Source organism: Stigmatopora argus, chromosome 20 (genome assembly GCF_051989625.1).
Source record: "Stigmatopora argus isolate UIUO_Sarg chromosome 20, RoL_Sarg_1.0, whole genome shotgun sequence".
Lineage (NCBI taxonomy): Eukaryota > Metazoa > Chordata > Actinopteri > Syngnathiformes > Syngnathidae > Stigmatopora > Stigmatopora argus.
The window spans coordinates 11,646,756-11,668,813 of record NC_135406.1 but is presented as its reverse complement, the minus strand read 5'-3'; the positions used below and the strand labels follow the sequence as shown (position 1 = coordinate 11,668,813).

Below are 22,058 nucleotides of genomic sequence, written 5' to 3'. Positions count from 1 at the left end.
AAGCTGGATTATTCACAGGAGTTAAAAAAACCCACCTCTCCGGCCTGGCACACAAAAAAGGGCTCTCGTTCCCTGCAATAGTTACATTCACATTCAGAAACAAATGAATAAATGTATATTTTTAAATAGAATTGAACCACCATCTCCCCCCTGTTCGCAAGGATTAATATATTAAGCCTGTACCCTTTACAGCAGGGGTCCCCAAACTTTTTCCTGTGAGGGCCACATACATTTTCCCTTCTCTGATGGGGGGCCGGTGTCAGTTTGTAACAGAAAAAGTGTGACGATCGTAGGGGAGCTTAAATTTGTTATTGTTTTCCAGAAAGCCACAAAACCAAATAACCCTTTCCAGGTTCTTTACAGAAAAAATAGTCAGGGAACAAATAATAACACTATTAATGAAATAAATAATAACTAAATAACCCTCTCTGAGTTCTTCACTGAAAAAACAGGAAAGAAATAAAACTATTTAGGAAATAAATAATAACTGAATAACTCTCTCTGGGTTCTTCATAGAAGATATTTATTCCTAATATATAAATCCAATTCAGAGTTGCTCCCCTCCACCGCTGTGGGTCAAAAAGAACAATTCTCAAACAGGTTGCAGTTTTTATATGCTTGAACAGTCTGCGATGGTCCCAGGGCTCCGCCCTCTCCTGCGATCGTCCAGATGTCTCGGTAACACTGCTCGCGCATGCACCGGTGGACGTGCCCGCATGCATCAAAGGGAAACACTCTCCCCACGCGTGTCACCAAAGAAGCAATGTGAAGCCCCACTTCACTTTGATGATTTGTGGGCTAAGCGGGGGTGCAATGAACCAAACACAAGATTAAAACGTCCCAGTCTTCAAGGCCAAATAGGAAAAAAATCCGATAGCGTCTCTGGTATTGTTCAGAGGGCCGGGCCAAATGTGCTGAAGGGCCGTATCCGGCCCGCGGGCCGTAGTTTGGTGACCACTGCTTTACAGCAATTAAGCCACATAAAATGCATGAAAATCAAGAACTCCAAATTCATTCAATAACGTGTATCGCGCAGTTGTTTAAAATGAATAATACCCCAATCTAGTAGTTTTTTGCAAACATTTAACATTACATTCCCTTTGTAGTTCATTTATCATCTCCTATAAAACTTTCTTACTCAGTTTTTCCAATAGTTACACATAAAAGAAAAATCTAGTTACATTTCTGCCAATCATCCCCTTCAACATCAAAAAGATAAAAATAATTTACCGTTAATTTCAGACATGAAGTTTACGTATTTTAACACCTGTAGAAAGAAAACAATCTTTTACATATTAATTTGTCAAATTGTTCAAATTAATGTATTCATTTTCCTCTTAGTTTTAAATCTTAGCAAATAACGCTTCTCTTTTTTTGTCACCTTTGAATTTGGAGGGCTGATTTTGTCAACAAAAAGACCCAAAAAGTATTTTTCACCAAAAAGAGAGCTTTATTGGAACTACCAAAGATATCACGTTAAATCGGTTTAAAAACGTGATTCATCTTCTAATATGACAAAAGTATAAGGACATTGTACTAATTTATTGATTTTCAGCAAATTAATTGTCTTTCACACCATATTTCTACTAATGTTTCTTAGATCCTAAATTCAATATATCAATTATTTTCATTAAAATGTATCATGTTTGAATAACACTCAATATGCTAGCAAATTCAATAGACAAAAACTGCAACTTTTCAAATTTCTTAGGCACGTCTTTAACTGTGAACACATATTTTCCATATTTAGATCACATTATTTATTATTCACTTTGTAATTCCCTAATTTAGGCTCTATCATTTCGTAAGTAAATACAATCTTGTACGACACTCACTTTTCTTATACAGTAATACCTTGACATACAAGTGTTCCAACATACAAGAAATTTGAGATACGAGGAATATTCTGAGCAAATATTTTGCCTTGAGATACGAGACAAATTTGAGATATGAACATACCAGATGGTTCCCTATTGTGAGTCGGTGGTAAATTAGAACCAATTTTGGTGTTTTTTTTTAGGATGGAAATGGATTAATTTGTTTTTGTTCATTTCTATGGGAAGAATTGACTTGAGATACGAGTAAATTGACATACTAGCTCGATCCCGCAGTAAACTCGTATCTTAAGGTACTACTGCACTTGAATCGTGTGGATCGATATTACACATTAAAAACTGTAAACAAGATTTTCAGAATGCAAAACACAATTATACTTCGATTACAATGATATTTCATACCGAAATTGATAAAGCAAGCAAAGCTGTCATTGGCCACTCACTGCTTAACACAACACGTGTCTTTTAAGTCTATCCTTGGGACTAAATAAATCTCTGGCAAGAAGTTGAGCAGGAAAAGGGTTTCTGACCGATGTGGGTAATTGTGTTTTTAAGATATTCCTGTTACAAATTGAGCAAAAAAAGGCTTTTTTCCTGCGTGGGTTGTTAAGTCTTCTTTTCAGGTTCCCTTATGTGAAAATGTTGGAACATTAACTACGCCTGGAAAAGGTTTTTGAATTGTAAAGCTTTTTAATTGGGCTGTTGTAGCGAATCTGTGGCCACAGACTGAGCAGGAAAACATTGTTCTCCAGTATGGGTTAATAAGTGTTCTTTTAAGTTTCTCCTTCGGGAAAATGTTTGACCACAAACTGAACACGAAAATGGTTTTTCACCTGTGTGTGTTCTTGCATGACTAATTAAGGTTCCCTTATGTGTGAATCTTTGACCACAAACTGAACACAAAAATGGCTTTTCACCTGTGTGGGTTCTTGTGTGGGATTTTAAGTTTGCCTTATATGTGAATGTTTGACTACAAAATGAGCACGAAAATGGTTTTTCACCTGTGTGTGTTCTTGCATGACTATTTAAATGTCCCTTCCGTGTGAATCTTTGACCACAAACTGAACACAAAAATGGTTTTTCACCAGTGGTGTGGGTTCTTATGTGGATTTTTAAGGAATCATTTTGAGAAAAGGCTTTACCGCAAACTGAACAGGAAAATGGCTTTTCACCTGTGTGTGTTCTTACATGACTAATTAATCTTCCATTCCGTGTGAATCTTTGACCACAAACTGAACACGAAAATGGTTTTTCACCTGTGTGGGTTCTTGTGTGGGCTTTTAAGTTTCCCTTGTCTGTGAATCCTTGACAACAAACTGAGCATGAAAATGGTTTTTCACCAGTGTGTGTTCTTGCATGACCAATTAAATGTCCCTTCTGTGTGAATCCTTGACTACAAACTGAACACAAAAATGGTTTTTCACCAGTGTGTGTTCTTGCATGACTAATTAAGTGTCCCTTCTGTGTGAATCCTTGACCACAATCTGAACACGAAAATGGCTTTTCACCTGTGTGGGTTCTTGTGTGGGTTTTTAAGTTTGCCTTATCTGTGAATGTTTGACTACAAAATGAGCACGAAAATGGTTTTTCACCAATGTGGGATCTTGTGTGGGTTTTTAAGCTTTTCTTGTGTAAGAATCTTCGACCACAAACTGAACACGAAAATGGCTTTTCACCTGTGTGGGTTCTTGTGTGGGTTTTTAAGTTTTCCTTTCGTGTGAATCTTTGACCACAAACTGAACACGAAAATGGTTTTTCACCTGTGTGGGTTGTTGTGTGGTTTTTTAAGTTTCCCTTGTCTGTGAATCCTTGACCACAAACTGAGCATGAAAATGGTTTTTCACCAGTGTGGGTTCGGGTGTGAATATTTAATTTATCCTTGTTTGCAAATGTCTGACCACAAACTGAACACGAAAATGGTTTTTCACCAGTGTGTGTTCTTGCATGAATAATTAAGTGTCCCTTCTGTGTGAATCTTTGACCACAAACTGAACACGAAAATGGCTTTTCACCTGTGTGGGTTCTTGTGTGGGTTTTTAAGGATTCATTTTGAGAAAAGGCTTTACCGCAAACTGAACACGAAAATGGTTTTTCAGCAGTGTGTGTTCTTCTGTGCATTTTAAATTTTCCCTTGTGTGTAAATGTTTTACCACAAACTGTACATGATAAGAGTTTCTCCCCAGTGTGGCTCCTCATATGTGTTTTCAAAGAAGACTTTTGCCTAAAAGTTTTCCCACACTGAAAGCATTTGCAGAGTTTGTCGCCACTGGGATTTTTCTTAACACCTTCAACATCATCATCGTCAAAAAGCAAGTCGTTGCCATCTGACAAAGGAGCAATTAAATTTTCTGCTCGCCATCCTTCCATTGAGCTGCCGTTCAGAGGCTCCGCTCCCCCACTGGCCATGCCCAGATCATCTTCACTCTTGAAAGGCTCACCAGTTGACCATTTGACACATTCCTCGTTTTTGATTGGATGTTGCTCTTCTCTTTTGCACTGTTGAGAGAACTCTGGCTCCTCCTCTTTAAATTGGGGCCATGATGAGGTGTTTGCAAGCTCCGCCCCTCCACTGGCCTCGCCCAGATCATCTTGCCTAGTCAAGGCCTCACCAGGTGACCAGGTGACATCATCTTCCTCCTTTTGGATTGGAAGTTGCTCTTCTCTCATTTGTTGTTGAGGGAACCCTGGCTCCTCCTCTTTGATTTGGGGGAGCTCTTTAAGGCCAACAAACTCTTGCCCATCAGGACTTAGATTTTCCCTGAAGCCTGCAAAGACAAAAAAATAATATGTATCACTACATGTAGCCAAAAATGGGCAATTTTTTTTTCTTAATTTTACAAGTTTATTATCACAGCATGGTTGATTATTTTGCAATAATGTATGCCAGAAAAGTCACGTTTTAGGTTTGATCCAGTCATCCGGTACACAATTTAAAGACAAAATAGTGGTGACATTCAGATTATGTTGATTATTTAACATATTTTATCCTTTTCATTTATTGTTATTCATCACATAAACCTCCAAAATTATTCCAAAATCTAATTTTTCACGCTGACCTAATGTCACCGAACAGCTTCCGGTTCGAGTGATGCAAAAATAAGTAATGTAATTTTTTTAATCGCATAATTTTATGAGCAGGTAAATGGTTTTTCACCAGTATGGATTCTTGTGTGAGATTTTAAATATTGCTGATGCGGAAAATATTGACCACAAATTGAGCATGAAAATGTTTTTCACCAGTGTGGGTTCTTGTGTGTATTTTTAAACTTCCCTTCATTGTAAATGTTTGACTAACAAACTGAGCAAGAAAATGGATTTTCACCAGTGGGTGTTCTTGTGTGGCCTTTTAAGTAGTTCATTTTGAGAAAAGGCTTTACTACAAACTTTTTGGACCAATAACGTCTTCACACATGCAAAATATTGTACAGTGGTACCTCGAGATACGAGCTTAATTCGTTCCGGGACAGAGCTCGTATTTCGATATTCTCGTAATTCGAACGAACGTTTCCCATTGAAATGAACTAAAAACAAATTAATTTGTTCCAACCCTCTGAAAAAACACCAAAAACAGGATATTGGATTGGAAAAATGTTTTATTTCTTCTAATTTGCCATCTGTTAACAAAGTAACACATAACTAGTGGTTTAATATTACTAAAATGTGTTTTATAGAACTAAAATTAGACGGATTTCGCGTAGGGTAGAGAGAGAGAGGGACATAAAGGGGGGCGGGTTATGCGGGGGAGACTTTTTGCACCGGTGAATCGTAATATAACATAAACAAATTTAAATGATCTGGATTACGATGCAGACACTCAAAAATAAGTTTAATCTAACCTTACACTAAACTTTCTCCCGGCCGGGTTGGCGCATCAAGGGTTGTTTGCTTTTGTCTTCCCTTCAAAATATTCCCAAAATGATGCACACAAATGTCCTCACAATAGGATAACGTACGACCACTTGTCAACGAGAAGTAATATATACTACTCGTGCTAGCGATCGCTACGCTTTTTGCGCTGAGTGATGGGAAAAAACACTGAAAAAATGCAACGCTCCACCCAGTACTCGTAGATATTTGTTATGCACGAAAGAGATGTGGCAAAAAAAGAGTTAAGTGCATTAAGATCAGAAACAGCCTCTCATGTCTTGGCCACCTGGCTTTCTCGTATCTCAAAATTTGTCTCGTATCTAGAGATAATTATTTGCTAGAAATTTTACTCGTATCTCGAAATGCTCGAAAGGTGGGGGGCTCGTATGTCGAGATACCACTGTACTTACCACTGTTGTATTCTCGTCAACAGCCAAATGTGTTTAAAACTGTTTTTTGGGTGTATTTTTACAAAGAAAAGGACTAGTGGGGTGTAAAGTATCTTCACCGTTGATGGTAGGCCCTTAAAATTTGCCAAAATCTTTTTTGGAGCCTTTTAATTGAAAACTTTCTGTTTTATGTTTAAGATTTTAATTCAGTTTCAATGCTTTCACCAAAGGGGAGGCATCAAAAAAGTATTATCATTTATTCAGTAGCTAGCTAGCTTATTTGGGGGATTTTTATTTAAAGAAACCATTAAATATTTCCTTTTTTGTAGTTTTTCAGAGAGAAAAATAAATTAAAATTAAATTTAAAAAGCAAAATGGTTTAAATCATTTATTTTTACATTTTTATATTATATTTTTATTAAAACAAAACAAAAAAACTCAGATTTTTTCATCAAAAAAGTTTTGGGGGGAAAAAAATAGTGGGTAAAAGAGTACATATTCAATTTATTTATAATTACAGCAGGCCGCACCACGGAGTCAAAGCGGGCCAGATTTGGCCCCCAGGCCGCAAATTTGAAACCTTTGTTTGAACGCTGCTCTGGTTGTTGTTTAGTGCATCTGCATCTTCAGTTTTTACATTTTCATTTTACAGCATGTAAGTAAGTGTTACTCAAGCATGCAGCCAAAAATTGAGGGCGAGTATCAGGAATGACTCTTCAATGCCTCTGGGGGGCGCTCGCTCTTTGCGTAATAACGAAAAATACATTGTTTGTGATAAGGATACTGTTGGGGTTATCAATATTATAAATGTGCTTGCAATGAAGAACGCTTTGCTTTATTTTGGATATTAAACATTATTATAAAAATGCTTGCAACAAAGAACGCTTTGCCTATTAGGAATATTAATCATTATTATAGATGTGTGTGAATATTATTCATTATATATGTGCTTGCAATGAAGAACGCTTTGCTTTAATTTTAGAGTTATTGACATAAATGAAATGCATTTTAATACATCTCTTGCAAAAGTAATGACTATGGTTCGCATCAAGAGAACTGAATTGTTTTGGGAAGCATCAGCTTCTCATGACGGTTCACAACAAGCGCTCTTGGGAAGATTTGGAGAACTGTGGATTGTTTGGGGAACCATCAGCTTCTGAAAATGGTTCACAACAAGCGCTCTTGGGAACTGTGGATTGTTTTGGGAAGCGTCGGGTTCTCAAGATGGTTTCACATGAAAACTCTGTTGGGAAGAATCGGAGGACTGTAAATTGTTATGAGACTCTAAAAATGTTTAGACTTCTGTGATGCATGTTGTTAAATCTCATGAATAAATTAGCAAGAGACATCGAGTGGGCAGAATGATCTTGACCGGAGACGCGTGTGGATCGATTCTCTCTTGCAAGAAATACGGATATAAGTCAGATGCCTCTTTTGTTGAAAGGTGAATTTGGGAATACCTATTGGTGAACCTATCATTTTGGTCCTTCGAGCCTGGGAGTCAACATACTGGAGGAGTCCGGGCGCTTGGTCGACATCTCTGGAGAAGACCATGGCCACGGCGTCTAAAACCCTTTTACGGGCAGGATTTTCGGCGGAGCGCCTGGATTCACGACGGTTGAAGACTAATCCTACTAAAGGAGACATCTGAGGACATCTCTGGTGAGCCACGTCCAGATCATCTTTACTCTTGAAAGGCTCACCAGTTGACCATTTGACACATTCCTCGTTTTTGATTGGAGGTTGCTCTTCTCTTTTGCACTGTTGAGAGAACTCTGCCTCCTCCTCTTTAATTTGGGGCCATTCTGAAGCATTTGCAGGCTCCTCCCCTTTGCTGGTCACGCCCAGACAATCCCTTTTCACGGACTCACCTGGTGACCAGGTGAAATGATCTTCCTCCTTTTTGATTGGAAGTTGCTCGTCTCCCATTTGTTGTTGAGGGAACTCTGGCTCCTCCTCTTTAATTAGGGGCCATGTTGTGGTGTTTGCTGGCTCCGCTCCTCTGCTGGCCACGCCCAGAACATCTTCCCTCTTCACGAACTCACCAAGTGACCAGATGAAATGATCTTCCTCCCTTTTGATGGGAAGTTGCTCGTCTCCCATTTGTTGTTGAGGGAACTCTGGCTCCTCCTCTTTGATTTGGGGGAGCTCAACTTCCCCTTCAAGGTCAACGGACTCCTGCCCTTCAGCACCAAGATCATTTCTGAAACCTGCAAAGACACAAAGATAAATGATTAACCATTTTCCAATTATTAAATGACTGCATTTCTTGTTCACAGAAATGAAACCAGACGGGAGAGGGCGCCATACATTCATTTAGTCACAATGCAGTACAGTGGTACCTCTACATACGAGCCTAATTCGTTTCGGGACTGAGCTCGTATGTCGATCTTCTTATAACTCGAGTGAACGTTTCCCATTGAAATGAACTAAAAACAAATTAATTCGTCCAAACCCCCCATCAAAGCTAATGCTGACAGTCGAGTCTGTTGTATTTCTGGCATAAGTTTTGATTCTATTTAGGGCTGAAAATGTCCGTTCGACAGAAGCAGTGGACATGGGGATGGTCACTGTCAAACCCACTGTGTACAGCCACCCCATGCTCTCACTCAGATTTTTCTGCTGAAGGAAGTCAAGGAGATCAGTGGGAGATTTTCCTGTAAAATCATCCGTGGCATATACATTACAATCAGTTCTGTTCTTAGCCGACCGATGCAGATCGAAAAGTGTACCGTGGCTCTGTGTTAAAATGGAGAAAGCTGCATGTGGGAAAGTTTTCTGGTATTCCCAAAACTTCTGTGGGTCGAGGAGGGAAAGAAACTTCAGTCTTTCGGGTTCTTGAAATCTGGTCCGCGTCTGGCAAGTAATATTGTCCAGAATCCTGTCGTGGAGTTGGTAGTAGTGCGCGCAAGAATCTTGCGCTTGACCTCTTTGTGCGCTTGGAGCACCCGCACTGCATTCTGTGGCCTCGTAGATTTCCTCATATTGACCCCTCTAGCGCTCAACGGTCACAAAACTCCTTTACTCTTGCAGGACAAAACTGCACATCCAGTTTGTTGTTCTGTAGTATTGAAAAAAGCATGTCGGAATTCTCAAAAATGCCATTAAATGTGTGAAGGAAAAAAACAAAATTCAAAATCATCCAGATGTGCTTTAAATCCATCAGCACACCGCACAGAATCATTCACCATTATAGAAACAAACAGTACTTCTAGTTCCCTTCTCATCGCTTCCTCCATCACTTCAGCAACAGCAGTGATCAGGTTGTTTTGTATTTTGCCCGACGTGCCACTAAACACTTTATTAGTGGACAGGTGGGAATGTAAATCTGTGTTTCTCTCAGCAATGAGAGAAAGAAGTTCCACTTAATTTCCTTTGTTTGGGGATGCAGCGCTTTCATCGTGTCCCCGAAATGAAAGTTTACAGTCTATCAAACTTTTTAAGATTTCCCCATTTTTCTTTACCTTTTAGTTGTGGCACTCCGTTTCCCTGCGCCCTTGCTCGCTGAACTGTAACTTCACTCGGGTTTTCCAAAATGTTTTGGAGAGCACCGTTGCTTGTAAGTGTCCGGCAGTGCCTTGGTGTCTCGTTGCTGCTTTGGTTAAACAAGTCAAATTTGCTAATCCAGTGTTGCTCCAAACACCATGTCGATCGGTGGCAAATAACAAGCACTCCCAGCAATACAATTTGCAGTGTTCCTCGGAGCCCGTGAGCCAGGGGTTGCGCTCGTAGTTAGCGAACTGAAAGTGGCGGACAAACCCTTTTCTTCGTTGTAACAGGCTTGCTAACTTCGGAGTTGGCAACCCTTTCTTAATGATTTCCATTTTTTTCTGGAAAAGTCTGTCTAGAAAATGGCTTCATCAGCAAATCTGCAACCAAATCCGTTTGTTTTCCTCCGTCAGCCATTGTGGGTGGAGTTTGTGAGCTCTGGCTGGCTCACTCTGGCTTTGGCCTGCCTACTCTATCACTAGCCAATCATAGTTGGTGAAAGCGATGACGTATCCCTACGCCTGCGAGAAGGCTTTGGTGTCACCAAATCGAATTCTCAATGATTAAAGCAACAGTCTTATCGACGCTTGTTTAATGCAGCAGAGCAAAGCCTGCAGAATTGATTGTGAAGGCCTTGAGGCAATATTTTACAATACAATATCACGTAAGAGCACAGCAAGTGAACACAAAAAAGTTAAGAGGCTGCAACTTCACATAAAATTGTTTCAATGGATAATGAGTAGAATCCGGACACAGTCTAAAAATGTTACTTTTCTTCAAATAAATGAAGTATTTGCTTTAACTCCTTGAAGGACTGCTAAAACAACAAACAAAAATTTGGCATTTTACCAAATATTTCTCGAGATTAATTAGCCCCATGGCAACCAAAACATTTTTTGTTAAGCGCAACATTTTTTTTCCTCAAGTGTTCCAGTGCAATAATGAGAACAAGAAAAGCTTTTTTTTGTACTTCACATCTGTATGTAACACAAAAATAAATAATTGAATTTAACTTATGCACAATATCTTCAAAAACCACCAAATAATGGCTGAAATGTGATTGGTTAAATGCTTCAATATGAAAACACACATCTGGAAGCAGTGCAACCAGGGGGAAAGCAATGAAAGGAAGCTAACAGACAATTTGGAATCATTAAATAAGTATTGATGGACAAAATATAATATATGATTCAGATATTTCTTAGGCCAGCAGAGAAGGCCTTGACGGCACACCACTGTCTTTTATTCAAGCTAGTCTGTCATTATTTTGGGGATATATTTATTTAAAGAAACCATCAAATATTTCCTTTTTTGTAGTTTTTCGTAGAGAGAGAAATAAATTTAAATTAAATTTAAAAAGCAAAATGGTTTAAATCACTTATTTTTACTTTTTTTATTTTTATATTATATTTTTATTAAAACAAAACAACTCAATATTAGATTTTTTAAATAAAAATGTTAGGTTTTTTCTAGAAAAATAGTTGGTAAGAGTACATATTAAATTTATTTATAATTATATTTGAATTTTAACATGAAAAATGAAGTACTCTGCAGGCCGCACCACGGAGATTTGGCCCTCGTGCCGCAACTTTGACACCTTTGTTTGAACGCTGCTCTCGTTGTTTAGTGCATCTGCATGTTCATTTTTTTGCATTTTAAATTCACAGCATGCAAGTAAGTGTTATGTTACTCAAGCATTTAGCCAAAAATGGAGGGCGAGTAGCAGGAACTGTTGAAGGCCTCTGGGGGCGCTCGCGCATTGCGTGATAAAGAAAAATACACTGTGGATACAATAAATGGAAAGCTACTGTTTGCTGCCGTTGTTAAAGGATAAACACGTTGAGACCCATTCTTTCCGTCCTAGAGTGGTCACATTAAAATAGAAATAGCATTTATTACGTCTTTCTTCGAACGGCGCTAGTGCGAATCCGTGAAAAAGTACGAATGCTAAAATAATTTTACGTCAATAGAATACCTTTAAGCCTTAAAGGTATTTTTTCCATTAAACATTGAGTGAATTAATGGAAATAAAAAGTCAACCTACCTTCTTGTCTATATCCTTTGAGGTCAAAAAGTTCCTCCTGGAACTTTGGCCGTTTCGTTCCTGCAGGCATTTCCACGCGTGGATTCTGATGATGGCGGCGCCTTTGTTGATAGCTGCTAGCTAAAATAAGCTAAGCTAAAGTAGGGCGCAAAGCTTTAACGGGTTCTTCAACGACTTGAGGTCTTGTTTCTTTGATAGATGCTAGCTAAGATAAGCTAAGATAAAGCATAACACGCGCTTCGACGACTTTTTCCTTTAATAGCTGCTAGCTAGGCTAAGCTAAATTAGCCTGGAAAGCTCCAACGAGTTCTTCGGTGACTTGTTTCTTTGATAGCTGCTAGCTAAATTAAGCTAAAGCACAAACAAGCATTCGACGACTTGTTCCTTTGATAGCCTCTAGGCTCAGCTAAAGTAGTGCGCAAAGGTCCAACCAGTTCTTGGACAACCCGGACTTGTTCCTTTGGTAGCTGCTAGGCTAAGCTAAAAAGGGTTTTGCTGATAGTGATGGGACGATCGACACTAGTGAATCAATAGCGTGCGGAGAGTTCAAGAGAGAAAACCCGTATTGGGGCGTGTATAGTATAAGAAAGAATCACGTGACCGGTACAGGAAATGTATCGTTTGGCCAAAGTGTTTAGTATAAAGAAATAAACTGTATCAAAGTGTCGTATGTCTGTTGGATGGGCTTTTGCGTAATTATGATATATTTATCAAAGGAACAACTCGTTCTAAGTTTTCCCCAGTGTGGAATCATTTTGATCGTGTGACGCAAAACGAAATCACTTTTATTTCATTTGATTTAACAGTTAACAAAATGTGGACATAAGTTAAAAAAATTAACTCGAATTTGATCTATTTTACTTATCAACTCCGTTTGGAATTTAGAAAAAGGATTTATTTCACCAGCAATGATTTTATAACTACTGCAGGGTTCACTAATGAGCGACCAACACGGTTTCATTACAGTGCCGACAGTGTGTCAATAGTAAGAATTTCTTGAAAAGAAATGACCATGTCTAGTAAGGTTCTCTCTACTAATGTTTTTATTCCCCCATTATTAGTAACACAGTGTAGATTTATATTTGGAAACATCAAAATAGTTGTAAAGTATTTTTCAATCTAAATAGCAATTGTAAGTATATATCAGGGGTCCCCAAACTTTTTCCTGTGAGGGCCACATAACCTTTCCCTTCTCTGATGGGGGGCCGGTGTCAGTTTGTAACAGAAAAAGTGTGACGATCGTAGGGGAGCTCAAAAAATGTATTGTTTTCCAGAAAGCCACACAACCAAATAACCCTTTCCAGGTTCTTTACAGAAAAAAAGTCAGGAAACAAATAATAACACTATTAATGAAATAAATAATAACTAAATAACCCTCTCTGAGTTCTTCACAGAAAAAAAACAGGAAATAAATAACACTATTTATGAAATAAATAATAACTAAATAACTCTCTCTGGGTTCTTCATAGAAAAAAAAAGCCATGGAACATTAACTTTCTGTTGTGCCATGCACAATCTTCTCCCTTTGCTCTGAAGTTTATGCACGACACCACAACCGTCATTACAGAATCCCACGTCAACATTTTGCAGCACAGTGCTTGCTGGTGAATTTGGCAGTGGACTCGTAGCGGGGCAATGAGACCCCTTTTTTCCAACTCCCGGTTCATGCGTCCCATTATTAGACCGCGAGTTTCAGCCACCATGCTAGGAGCCCCGTCAGTCGTGATGCTAGCTAGCTTTAACCAGTCCAGGTCCAACTTCTCCATGGTTTGGCACACTTTGTCAAAAATATCCTCTCCTGTTGTAGTCCATTTGAGATTTTGGAGGGCTGCCAGATCCTCGCAAATCTCAAAGTTTGCGCTAACTCCACGAATAAAAATGAGCAGTTGCGCTGTGTCTTGCACGTCCGTGCTTTCATCCAGTGCTAATGAAAAAAAGTCAAATTCTTTCGTCTTCTGCTGCAGCTGGGCATATACATTACTCCCGATTTCTTCAACGCGTCTGGCGATTGTACTCGCCGACAGACTTACGGCATTAAATGCATCTTTCTTCTCGGGACACACTTCCTCCACGACAACATCCATACATTTCTTAAAAAACTCTCAGTCAGTGAAAGGCTTACCGTTGCTTGCTATCAGTTTAGCAACCCGAAAGCTGGCCCGAACGGATGCCTGGTTCAGCTGAGCTTGGCGTAGAAATGTAGTCTGCTGAGATAATTGTCCAACTTTTAGCTTTGAGAGTTTGTCTGCTCGTGTTTGGCCTTGCACGCTATCGTACTTGTCTTTGTGACGGGATTCATAGTGCCGGCGAAGATTGTATTCTTTGAATACTGCCACCGTCTCTTGACAGATGAGACAAACAGCCTTTTCTTTGCATTGAACAAAAAAATTATCGTTTGTCCACTGCAGGTTAAATACCCTGCATTCTGAATCAATTTTTCTCTTAACTAACCTTTTCGCCATTATTCCGTTCTCAAACAGGTTCAGGTTGCACAGTTTTTATATGCTTGAATAGCATCGCAATAGCGATGGCCCCAGGGCTCCGCCCTCACCTGCGATCGTCCAGATGTCTCGCTAACACTCCGCTCGCGCATGCAACGATGGAAGTGCCCGCATGGATCAAAGGGAAACACTCCCCGCGCGTGTCACCAAAGAAGCAATGCGAAAGCCCGCTTCACTGGGATGATTTGTGGGCTCAGCAGGGGTGCAATGAACCAAACACAAGATTAAAACGTCCCAGTCTTCAAGGCCAAATAGAAAAAAAATCCGATAGCGTCTCTGGTATTGTTCAGAGGGCCGGTCCAAATGTGCCGGCGGGCCGTAGTTTGGTGACCCCTGCGCTAAATGGACCGAAGAGTATGCCGCTCGTCAGAATCCTTTTGCGAACGAAGACATGTTGGGAGTGATTTCTCCTTGCAAGTTGTAAGCAGTTATGTTGAAAGATGTCTTCCAATTTTAATTAAATATTACTAATAATAATTTAAGGGTATTAATCATTATTCCAACTATATATATATATATATATATATATATATATATATATATATATATATAGAGAGAGAGAGAGAGAGAGAGAGAGAGAGAGAGAGAGAGAGAGAGAGAGGGAGGGAGGGAGGGAGGGAGGGAGGGAGGGAGGGAGGGAGGGAGGGAGGGAGGGAGGGAGGGACGGACGGAGAGGCAAAGAGGGTGAGGGAGGGAGAGATGGAGAGAGGGAGCGGGAGGGAGAGATGGAGAGAGGGAGCGGGAGGGAGCGGGAGAGAGCAAGAGAGCGAGAGAGAGAGAGATTAAATCGGATTTAAAGAACTGGATATAAAGCCTTAAATATTTTTCATAGATCTAAAACAATGTTTATTTGAGCTTTTATTTTCAATAAGGGAAGAATCATTTGTTGAAAATATTTCTATATAGTTATTTTTACATTTTACAAAATACTTATTGAACTAAAACACAAAAAGAACAAAATTGGAGGGAAAAATTGCAAATATTCGTTAAAAATGGGAAAATCAATACATAATTTACATCTAGTGGTTGGTCCGGATTAAGGGAATAATGTAAATAAAAGAAAAAATAAACTTTTCCTTTTGGATTTAAGACACCTTTGAGAAATTGCTAATTTTCTGATATAATTTCTTAAAATGTGCTTCTTCGATAACTTGTGATTGACAGTGTCTTAAATATTGTGTACAGTGTCCACGAATACTGAATTTAGAATGAAACAAATTTTCTCCTGACCAAGAGAGAGCAGTACGTAAATAAGAGACTGATTCCTGCGAGTTCAAACCGTTTCGATGAAGAACTACCTCTCCCGTGATGCCAATCGTCAAAACAGAACAGCATCATGACCAAGGACGATTTTTTTCTGCGCATGCGCGTTTTGCGACGCCTCCTTTTGAGACGCGATCTTCAAGTGATTTATGTTTAATTTAATTTTCAATTAAATTCAAACCTGCGCAAACCTTTTTTTGCTCAAACCACATGTCAGAAAATTTGAAGAATAATTATTTCCTATTTCCAACTCTCTTACATTTATAAACTTAATGCATCGAAGGAAGTGACGCTGACACCACGCATGCGCAGTTTTCGCCACCAAACCTAACCTATGGGTCCCAGTCGTGTCTAGCTTAAGCTACTTTATGACCTTAAATATCAGCCAAAATCATTTTCAAGACCTCGTTGAAGCTTTGTGGGCTACTTTAGCTCAGCCTGTTAGCATATATCAAAGGAATAACTCTTCAAGTCGTCGATGAACTTTGAAGCTTTGCGCCCTCTTTAACTTAGCCTAGTTAGCAGCTATCAATGGCGTCTCCATCAGAATTTACGTGTGGGAAAAGACCAGCAAAGTTCCACGAGGAAAACTCGACATTTTGCAAAATAATGCATGCAAAAGTTGTCCTTCACAGACTAGAAGGTGGGTCCAGTTTTATATCTATATATTTCCTAAACCATTAAGGCTTAATGGTAATTGTAGAAGTGCTATTTTTGTGCGATGCAATTGCAAATTCAAGTACAGTAATCCCTCAGCATTTCACTACATCGCAGATTTTTTATGGGGAAAATGTATTTTTATGTTTTCAATTATTTTTCAAGCGGAAGCAACTCCCATGTCTTCCGCTTGCTACTAGGACTCAGCACTGAAGTTTTTTTTTTTTTAAGTCCTTAAAAATGTGAAAAGCGGCCCAGAGGAGCGAGTGGTTAGCGCGTCGGCCTCACAGCTCTGGGGTCCTGGGTTCAAATCCAGTTCAAGTCCACCTTTGTGGAGTTTTCATGTTCTCCCCAGGCCTGCGTGGGTTTCCTCCGGGTACTCAGTTTCCTCCCACACTCCAAAGACATGCATAGACTTTGCATAGTAAGGCTTTTTTTATATAATAAAAAAGACCATGTATAGTAAAGCATTAGTTTCTTTAAAAATGACCATTTATAGAAAGGCTATTTTTCTTTTTTTTTAACCTTTTTATTTTGACGCGTGTGGGTTTTCTCTGGGTACTCCAGCTTCCTCCCACATTCTAAAGACATGGTAGGCTGATTGGACACTCTAAATTGCTCCTAGGTATGAGTGTGAGTGTGAATGGTTGTCTGTCTTGTTGTGCCCTGCGATTGGCTGGCCAACAATTCGGGGTGCCCCCGCCCGCCTCTGGCCCAAAGTCAGCTGGGATAGGCTCCAGCACCCCCCCATGACTCTGATGAGGATAAAGCGGTTCAGAAAATGAGATGAGATTAAAGAATCCTTTGAGTTTAATAAAATAAAACATTTTTAAACATTGAAATGTGTAGTTTGCTCTTAATTGGGTGCTCGGATGATTCGCTGAAAGACGTTTCGCCGACGGACGTTTGACAGAGGGACAGGTCGCCGAATGGATGTTCCACCGAATGGTCAATCGGCCGAACGGAGCTTCCGCGGAGCGGAAGTTTCGCCGGCGCGCTCGCCCCGCCCCCGGATCGTGTGTGTACAATTTTTTCAACCTCGGCCCGCGGGCCATTTACGGTCGTTACAGATAACAATCATTTAGGAATAACAAGGACATGTACTGCCTGCCCCCCACCCCCCGCCGCAATAATAAGGGCATGTACTGCCCCCCGCTGGGCATATTTCTAAATACAAGTACACGGCGTATAATGACAGCACTCATGTTAATTTCATCCTAAAACAGCATTTAATGATCAAATACAAATACTGGAGTTTTTTGGACATTAGAACCGAGCCCAGGGAAGTGAATTCCTCGGTAAAATGTCGCGATGACGTCGCGATAAGGCAAAAAAACGTCTCTCTATATATGTACGACCATTCGCCAAACGGCTCAAACTGCGTCTAATGATTAAATACAAATACTAGTATTTGGATATACAATACAAGTATTGTATTTTATACTAGTATCTTATTTAAAAGAAGACAAAGGAAATTCACATTCTTCGTGTATACAGACTAGTTGTCCGATGCGCGTTGTGAGACAACGGAGCTCAACGTCGTCGCTTGTCAGCCATTTTAAGAACAGAGCCATTCGCCAAACGGCTTAAAATGCTCTCAAATTCGGTCAAATCCAGCCGAAAACAGCGTTTAATGATTAAATACAAAAACTAGTATTTGTATTTAATCATTAAACGCATTTTGAGCAGTTTGGCGAATGGTCGTATATAGACGTTTTTTCGGATACGCTCGGGGAAAAAAACCCGCCGATGTATGTGGTGCTCACACTTATAAAAAAATATGGTGCTCAGGATTCCAGCGGGGCATGTGTCACCCCTGTCCGCCCACAGAGCACTCTGCTCGGTGAAAAACCCCCTCCAATGTGTGTGGGGCTCAAATTTGAAAAATTTCTGGAGCTCCAGAAATTCAGCGGGGCGCCGTCCATTAAAATCCGCCCACGAAGCACTGTTCCTGGGGAGAAACCCCTCCGATGACCGTAGGGATATGATTTACATACTCGGCGGGCCGGATTAAAAATCCTAACGGGCCTTATATGGCCAGTGGGCCGAGGTTGAAAAACTTGTACACACACGATCCGGGGGCGGGGCGAGCGCGCCGGTGAAACCTCCGCTCGGCGGAAGCTCCGTTCGGCCGATTGACCGTTCGGTGGAACGTACATTCGGCGACCTGTCCCTCTGTCAAACGTCCGTCGGCGAAACGTCTTTCAGCGAATCATCCGACCACGCTTAATTGTACTTTAATTTTGAAGGTGAACTCTGTTTTCCTCAAACTGTTTATTACATTGCAGGTCACCCGCGAGTGCTGTAATTATTCCTTGTTAATAAAACATTTGCTGTGGCAGCCAGCATATTACAGGAATACCTTGACATACAAGTGTCCCAATTTACGGAAAATTTGAGAAACGAGCTAAATTCCGAGGAATTTTTTTCCTTGAGATATGAGACAAATTCGAGACACGATCTTATGAGATGGTTCCGGGTGGTCGAATATGTGTGGGTGTGTATAGTCATTTGAGTTGATTTCAGTTAAATTTCAAGTTAATGTCATGTTATGAGCCTAACCACCGCCAATATAACTATAACACTTTAAATTCCCAGTCTAACCTAAAGGCCTTCTCGTTAGATAGACAGATTATAAAACATATCATTTATCTTCGTGTCTGTACAGGTTTCAGAGAATATCTTGGTCCTGATGGGAAAGAGTCTGTTGGCCTTAAAAAGGAACTTGAGCTCCCCCAAATCAAAGGGGAGGAGCCAGAGTTCTCTCAACAACAAATGAGAGTCAATCGACTTCCAATCAAGAAGGAGGAAGATGATGTCAGCTGGTCATTTGGTGAAATCCTGAAGAGGGAAGAGGATCTGGGCGTGACCAGCAGAGGGGCAGAGCCTGCACACACCTTAACATTACCCCAAATTAAAGAAGAGGAGCCAGAGTTCCCTCAACAGAAAATCAAAAAGGAGGAAGAAGATGTCACCGTGTCAACTGGTGAGCCTTTCAAGAGTGAAGTGGATCTGGGCGTGACCAGCAGAGGGGCGGAGCCTGCACACACCTTAACATTACCCCAATTTAAAGAGGAGGAGCCAGAGTTCCCTCAACAACAAATGAGAGACGAGCGACTTCCAATAAAGAAGGAGGAAGATGATGTCACCTGGTCACTTGGTGAAAACCTGAAGAGGGAAGAGGATCTGGGCGTGACCAGCAGAGGGGCGGAGCCTGCACACACCTTAAAGTTACCCCAAATTAAGGAGGAGGAGCCAGAGTTCCCTCAACAGCAAATCAAAAAGGAGGAAGAAGATGTCACTGTGTCAACTGGTGAGCCTTTCAAGAGTGAAGATGATCTGGGCGTGGCCGGCAGAGGGGCGGAGACTCCGAACGGCAGCTCAGCAGAAGGGGAAGCAGACAATTTAATTGCTCCGTTATCAGAAAGCGAAGACTTGCTTTATGACAATGAAGGTCTTAAGGACGGCAAACTCTGGAAATGCTCTCAATGTGGAAAAACCTTTGGGAAAAAGTCTACTTTGAAAACACATATGAGGAGCCACACTGGGGAGAAACCCATATCATGTACAGTTTATGGTAAAACATTTACAAACAAGGGAAACTTAAATATTCATGCAAGAACACACACAGGTGACAAACCATTTTCGTGTTCAGTTTGTGGTCAAAGATTTACAGAGAAGGGAAACTTAAAAATACACTCAAGAATCCACACTGGGGAGAAACCCTTATCATGTACAGTTTGTGGTAAAACATTTACACACACGGGAAACTTAAATATTCATGCAAAAACCCACACTGGTGAAAAACCATTTTCGTGTTCAGATTGTGGTCAAAGATTCACACGGAAGGGAAGCTTAATTAGTCATGCAAGAGCACACACTGGTGAAAAACTATTTTCGTGTTCAGTTTGTGGTAAAACATTTACACACAAGAGATACTTAAAAATACACACAAGAACCCACACAGGTGAAAAACCATTTTCATGTTCAGTTTGTGGTCAAAGATTCACACAGAAGAGAGACTTAAATAGTCATGCAAGAACACACACAGGTGACAAACCATTTTCGTGTTCAGTTTGCTGTAAAGCCTTTTCTCAACAGCAACACTTAAATAATCATGCAAGAATACATACAGGTGAAAATTCATTTTCGTGTTCAGTTTGTGGTAAAAGATTTACAGAGAATGGAACCTTAAAAAGGCACACAAGAATCCACACTGGTGAAAAACCATTTTCGTGTTCAGTTTGTGGTCAAGGATTCACAGACAAGGGAAACTTAAAAACCCACACAAGAACCCACACTGGTGAAAAACCATTTTCGTGTTCAGTTTGCGGTAAAGCCTTTTCTCAACAGCAACACTTAAAAAGGCACACAAGAACACACACGGGTGAAAAACCATTTTCGTGTTCAGTTTGTGGTCAAAGATTCACACAGAAGAGAGACTTAAATAGTCATGCAAGAACACACACAGGTGACAAACCATTTTCATGCTCAGTTTGTGGTCAAAGATTTACAGTGAAGGGAACCTTAATTAGTCATGCAAGAACACACACTGGTGAAAAACCATTTTCGTGTTCAGTTTGTGGTAAAAGATTCACAAAGAAGGGAAGCTTAGAAAGGCACACAAGAATCCACACTGGTGAAAAACCATTTTCATGCTCAGTTTGTGGTAAAATATTTACAGAGAAGGGAACCCTAATTAGTCATGCAAGAACACACACTGGTGAAAAACCATTTTCGTGTTCAGTTTGTGGTAAAACATTTACAGAAAGGGCAACGTTAAAAGCCCACATAAGAACCCACACTGGTGAAAAACCATTTTCATGTTCAGTTTGTGGTCAAACATTCACACAGAAGGGACATTTAAATAGTCATGCAAGAACACACTGGTGAAAAACCATTTTCGTGTTCAGTTTGTGGTAAAAGATTCACAAAGAAGGGAAGCTTAAAAAGGCACACAAGAATCCACACTGGTGAAAAACCATTTTCATGCTCAGTTTGTGGTAAAATATTTATAGAGAAGGGAACCTTAATTAGTCATGCAAGAACACACACTGGTGAAAAACCATTTTTGTGTTCAGTAAGTGGTAAAACATTTACAGAAAGGGCAACGTTAAAAGCCCACATAAGAACCCACACTGGTGAAAAACCATTTTCGTGTTCAGTTTGGAGTAAAGCCTTTTCTAAAAATGAAAACTCAAAAATCAACATAAGAACCCACACTGGTGAAAAACCATTTGCTTGCTCAGTTTGTGGTTAAAGATTTACAGAGAAAGGAAGCTTAAAAATACACATAAGAACCCACACCGTTGTAAAACCATTTTCATGTTCAGTTTGTGGTCGAACATTTTCCCAAAGGAGAAGCTTAAAAAACACTTATTAACCCACGCTGGAGAACAATGTTTTCCTGCTCAGTCTCTGGCCACAGATTCGCTACAACAGCCCAATTAAAAAGCTACACAATTCAAAAACCTTTTCCAGGTGCAGTTAATGTTCCAACATTTTCACAGAAGGGAACCTGAAAAGAAGACTTAACAACCTGCAGTGGCAAAAAGCCCTTTCTTTGCTCAATTTGTGGTTCAACACATTGGTTAAAAATACTTAATAATACATAGTACTAAGTTTGTTGCCAAGGAATTATTCATAAGACTTAAAAGAAACAAACGTGTGTGTGTGTGTGTGTATGTTATCTATTAATTGGCAAAAATGACGAGAATCCCTCGTGTCATTTTTGAATCATGTTGATATTTTTATTTTTTTTCTAGTTATCATTTTGAGCCATAAAGGTTTTTTTCAAAAAATTTATAAGCTGTTTAATATGCACTAAAACAAATAAAACATAAATAAAATAAATAAAATAAAATAATAATAAAAATTTAAAAAAAAAAATGAAACATGACACATCACATAACTTCACACCTTCTTCACACAGTCGAGGACACTGTATGCGTTGCCGCGGCACACTGCTAGAGAGATGCGCTGTAACAGCCATTGACACTCGCGTGGCTCATTT

General features: G+C 39.9%; 2 protein-coding genes across 5 annotated transcripts; one reads left to right on the top strand and one right to left on the bottom strand.

Annotated features, from left to right (window-relative positions):
• Window positions 1-1,523: 1,523 nt before the first annotated feature.
• On the bottom strand, window positions 1,524-12,279 carry LOC144065495 (uncharacterized). 4 transcript variants are annotated; one of them, XM_077588385.1, is made up of 4 exons: window positions 11,625-12,279; window positions 7,552-8,301; window positions 3,008-4,600; window positions 1,524-2,644 (listed from the first exon to the last, which is right to left on the bottom strand). In XM_077588385.1, the coding sequence occupies exons 1-4, from the start codon at window positions 11,692-11,694 to the stop codon at window positions 2,526-2,528; spliced, it is 2,532 nt and encodes an 843-aa protein (XP_077444511.1). In that variant the 5' UTR covers window positions 11,695-12,279; the 3' UTR covers window positions 1,524-2,525. The 4 variants fall into 4 exon arrangements, with proteins under 4 accessions (XP_077444511.1, XP_077444510.1, XP_077444512.1 ...); XM_077588384.1 differs by having other exon boundaries at window positions 1,524-4,600; window positions 11,625-12,276; XM_077588386.1 differs by having other exon boundaries at window positions 1,524-4,600; window positions 7,963-8,301; window positions 11,625-12,274.
• A 3,437-nt stretch (window positions 12,280-15,716) lies between these two features.
• LOC144065520 (uncharacterized) lies at window positions 15,717-21,078 on the top strand. Its single transcript, XM_077588447.1, has 2 exons — window positions 15,717-16,031; window positions 18,714-21,078. Exons 1-2 carry the CDS (start codon window positions 15,920-15,922, stop codon window positions 20,936-20,938), a joined length of 2,337 nt encoding a protein of 778 aa, XP_077444573.1. The 5' UTR covers window positions 15,717-15,919; the 3' UTR covers window positions 20,939-21,078.
• Window positions 21,079-22,058: the final 980 nt, after the last annotated feature.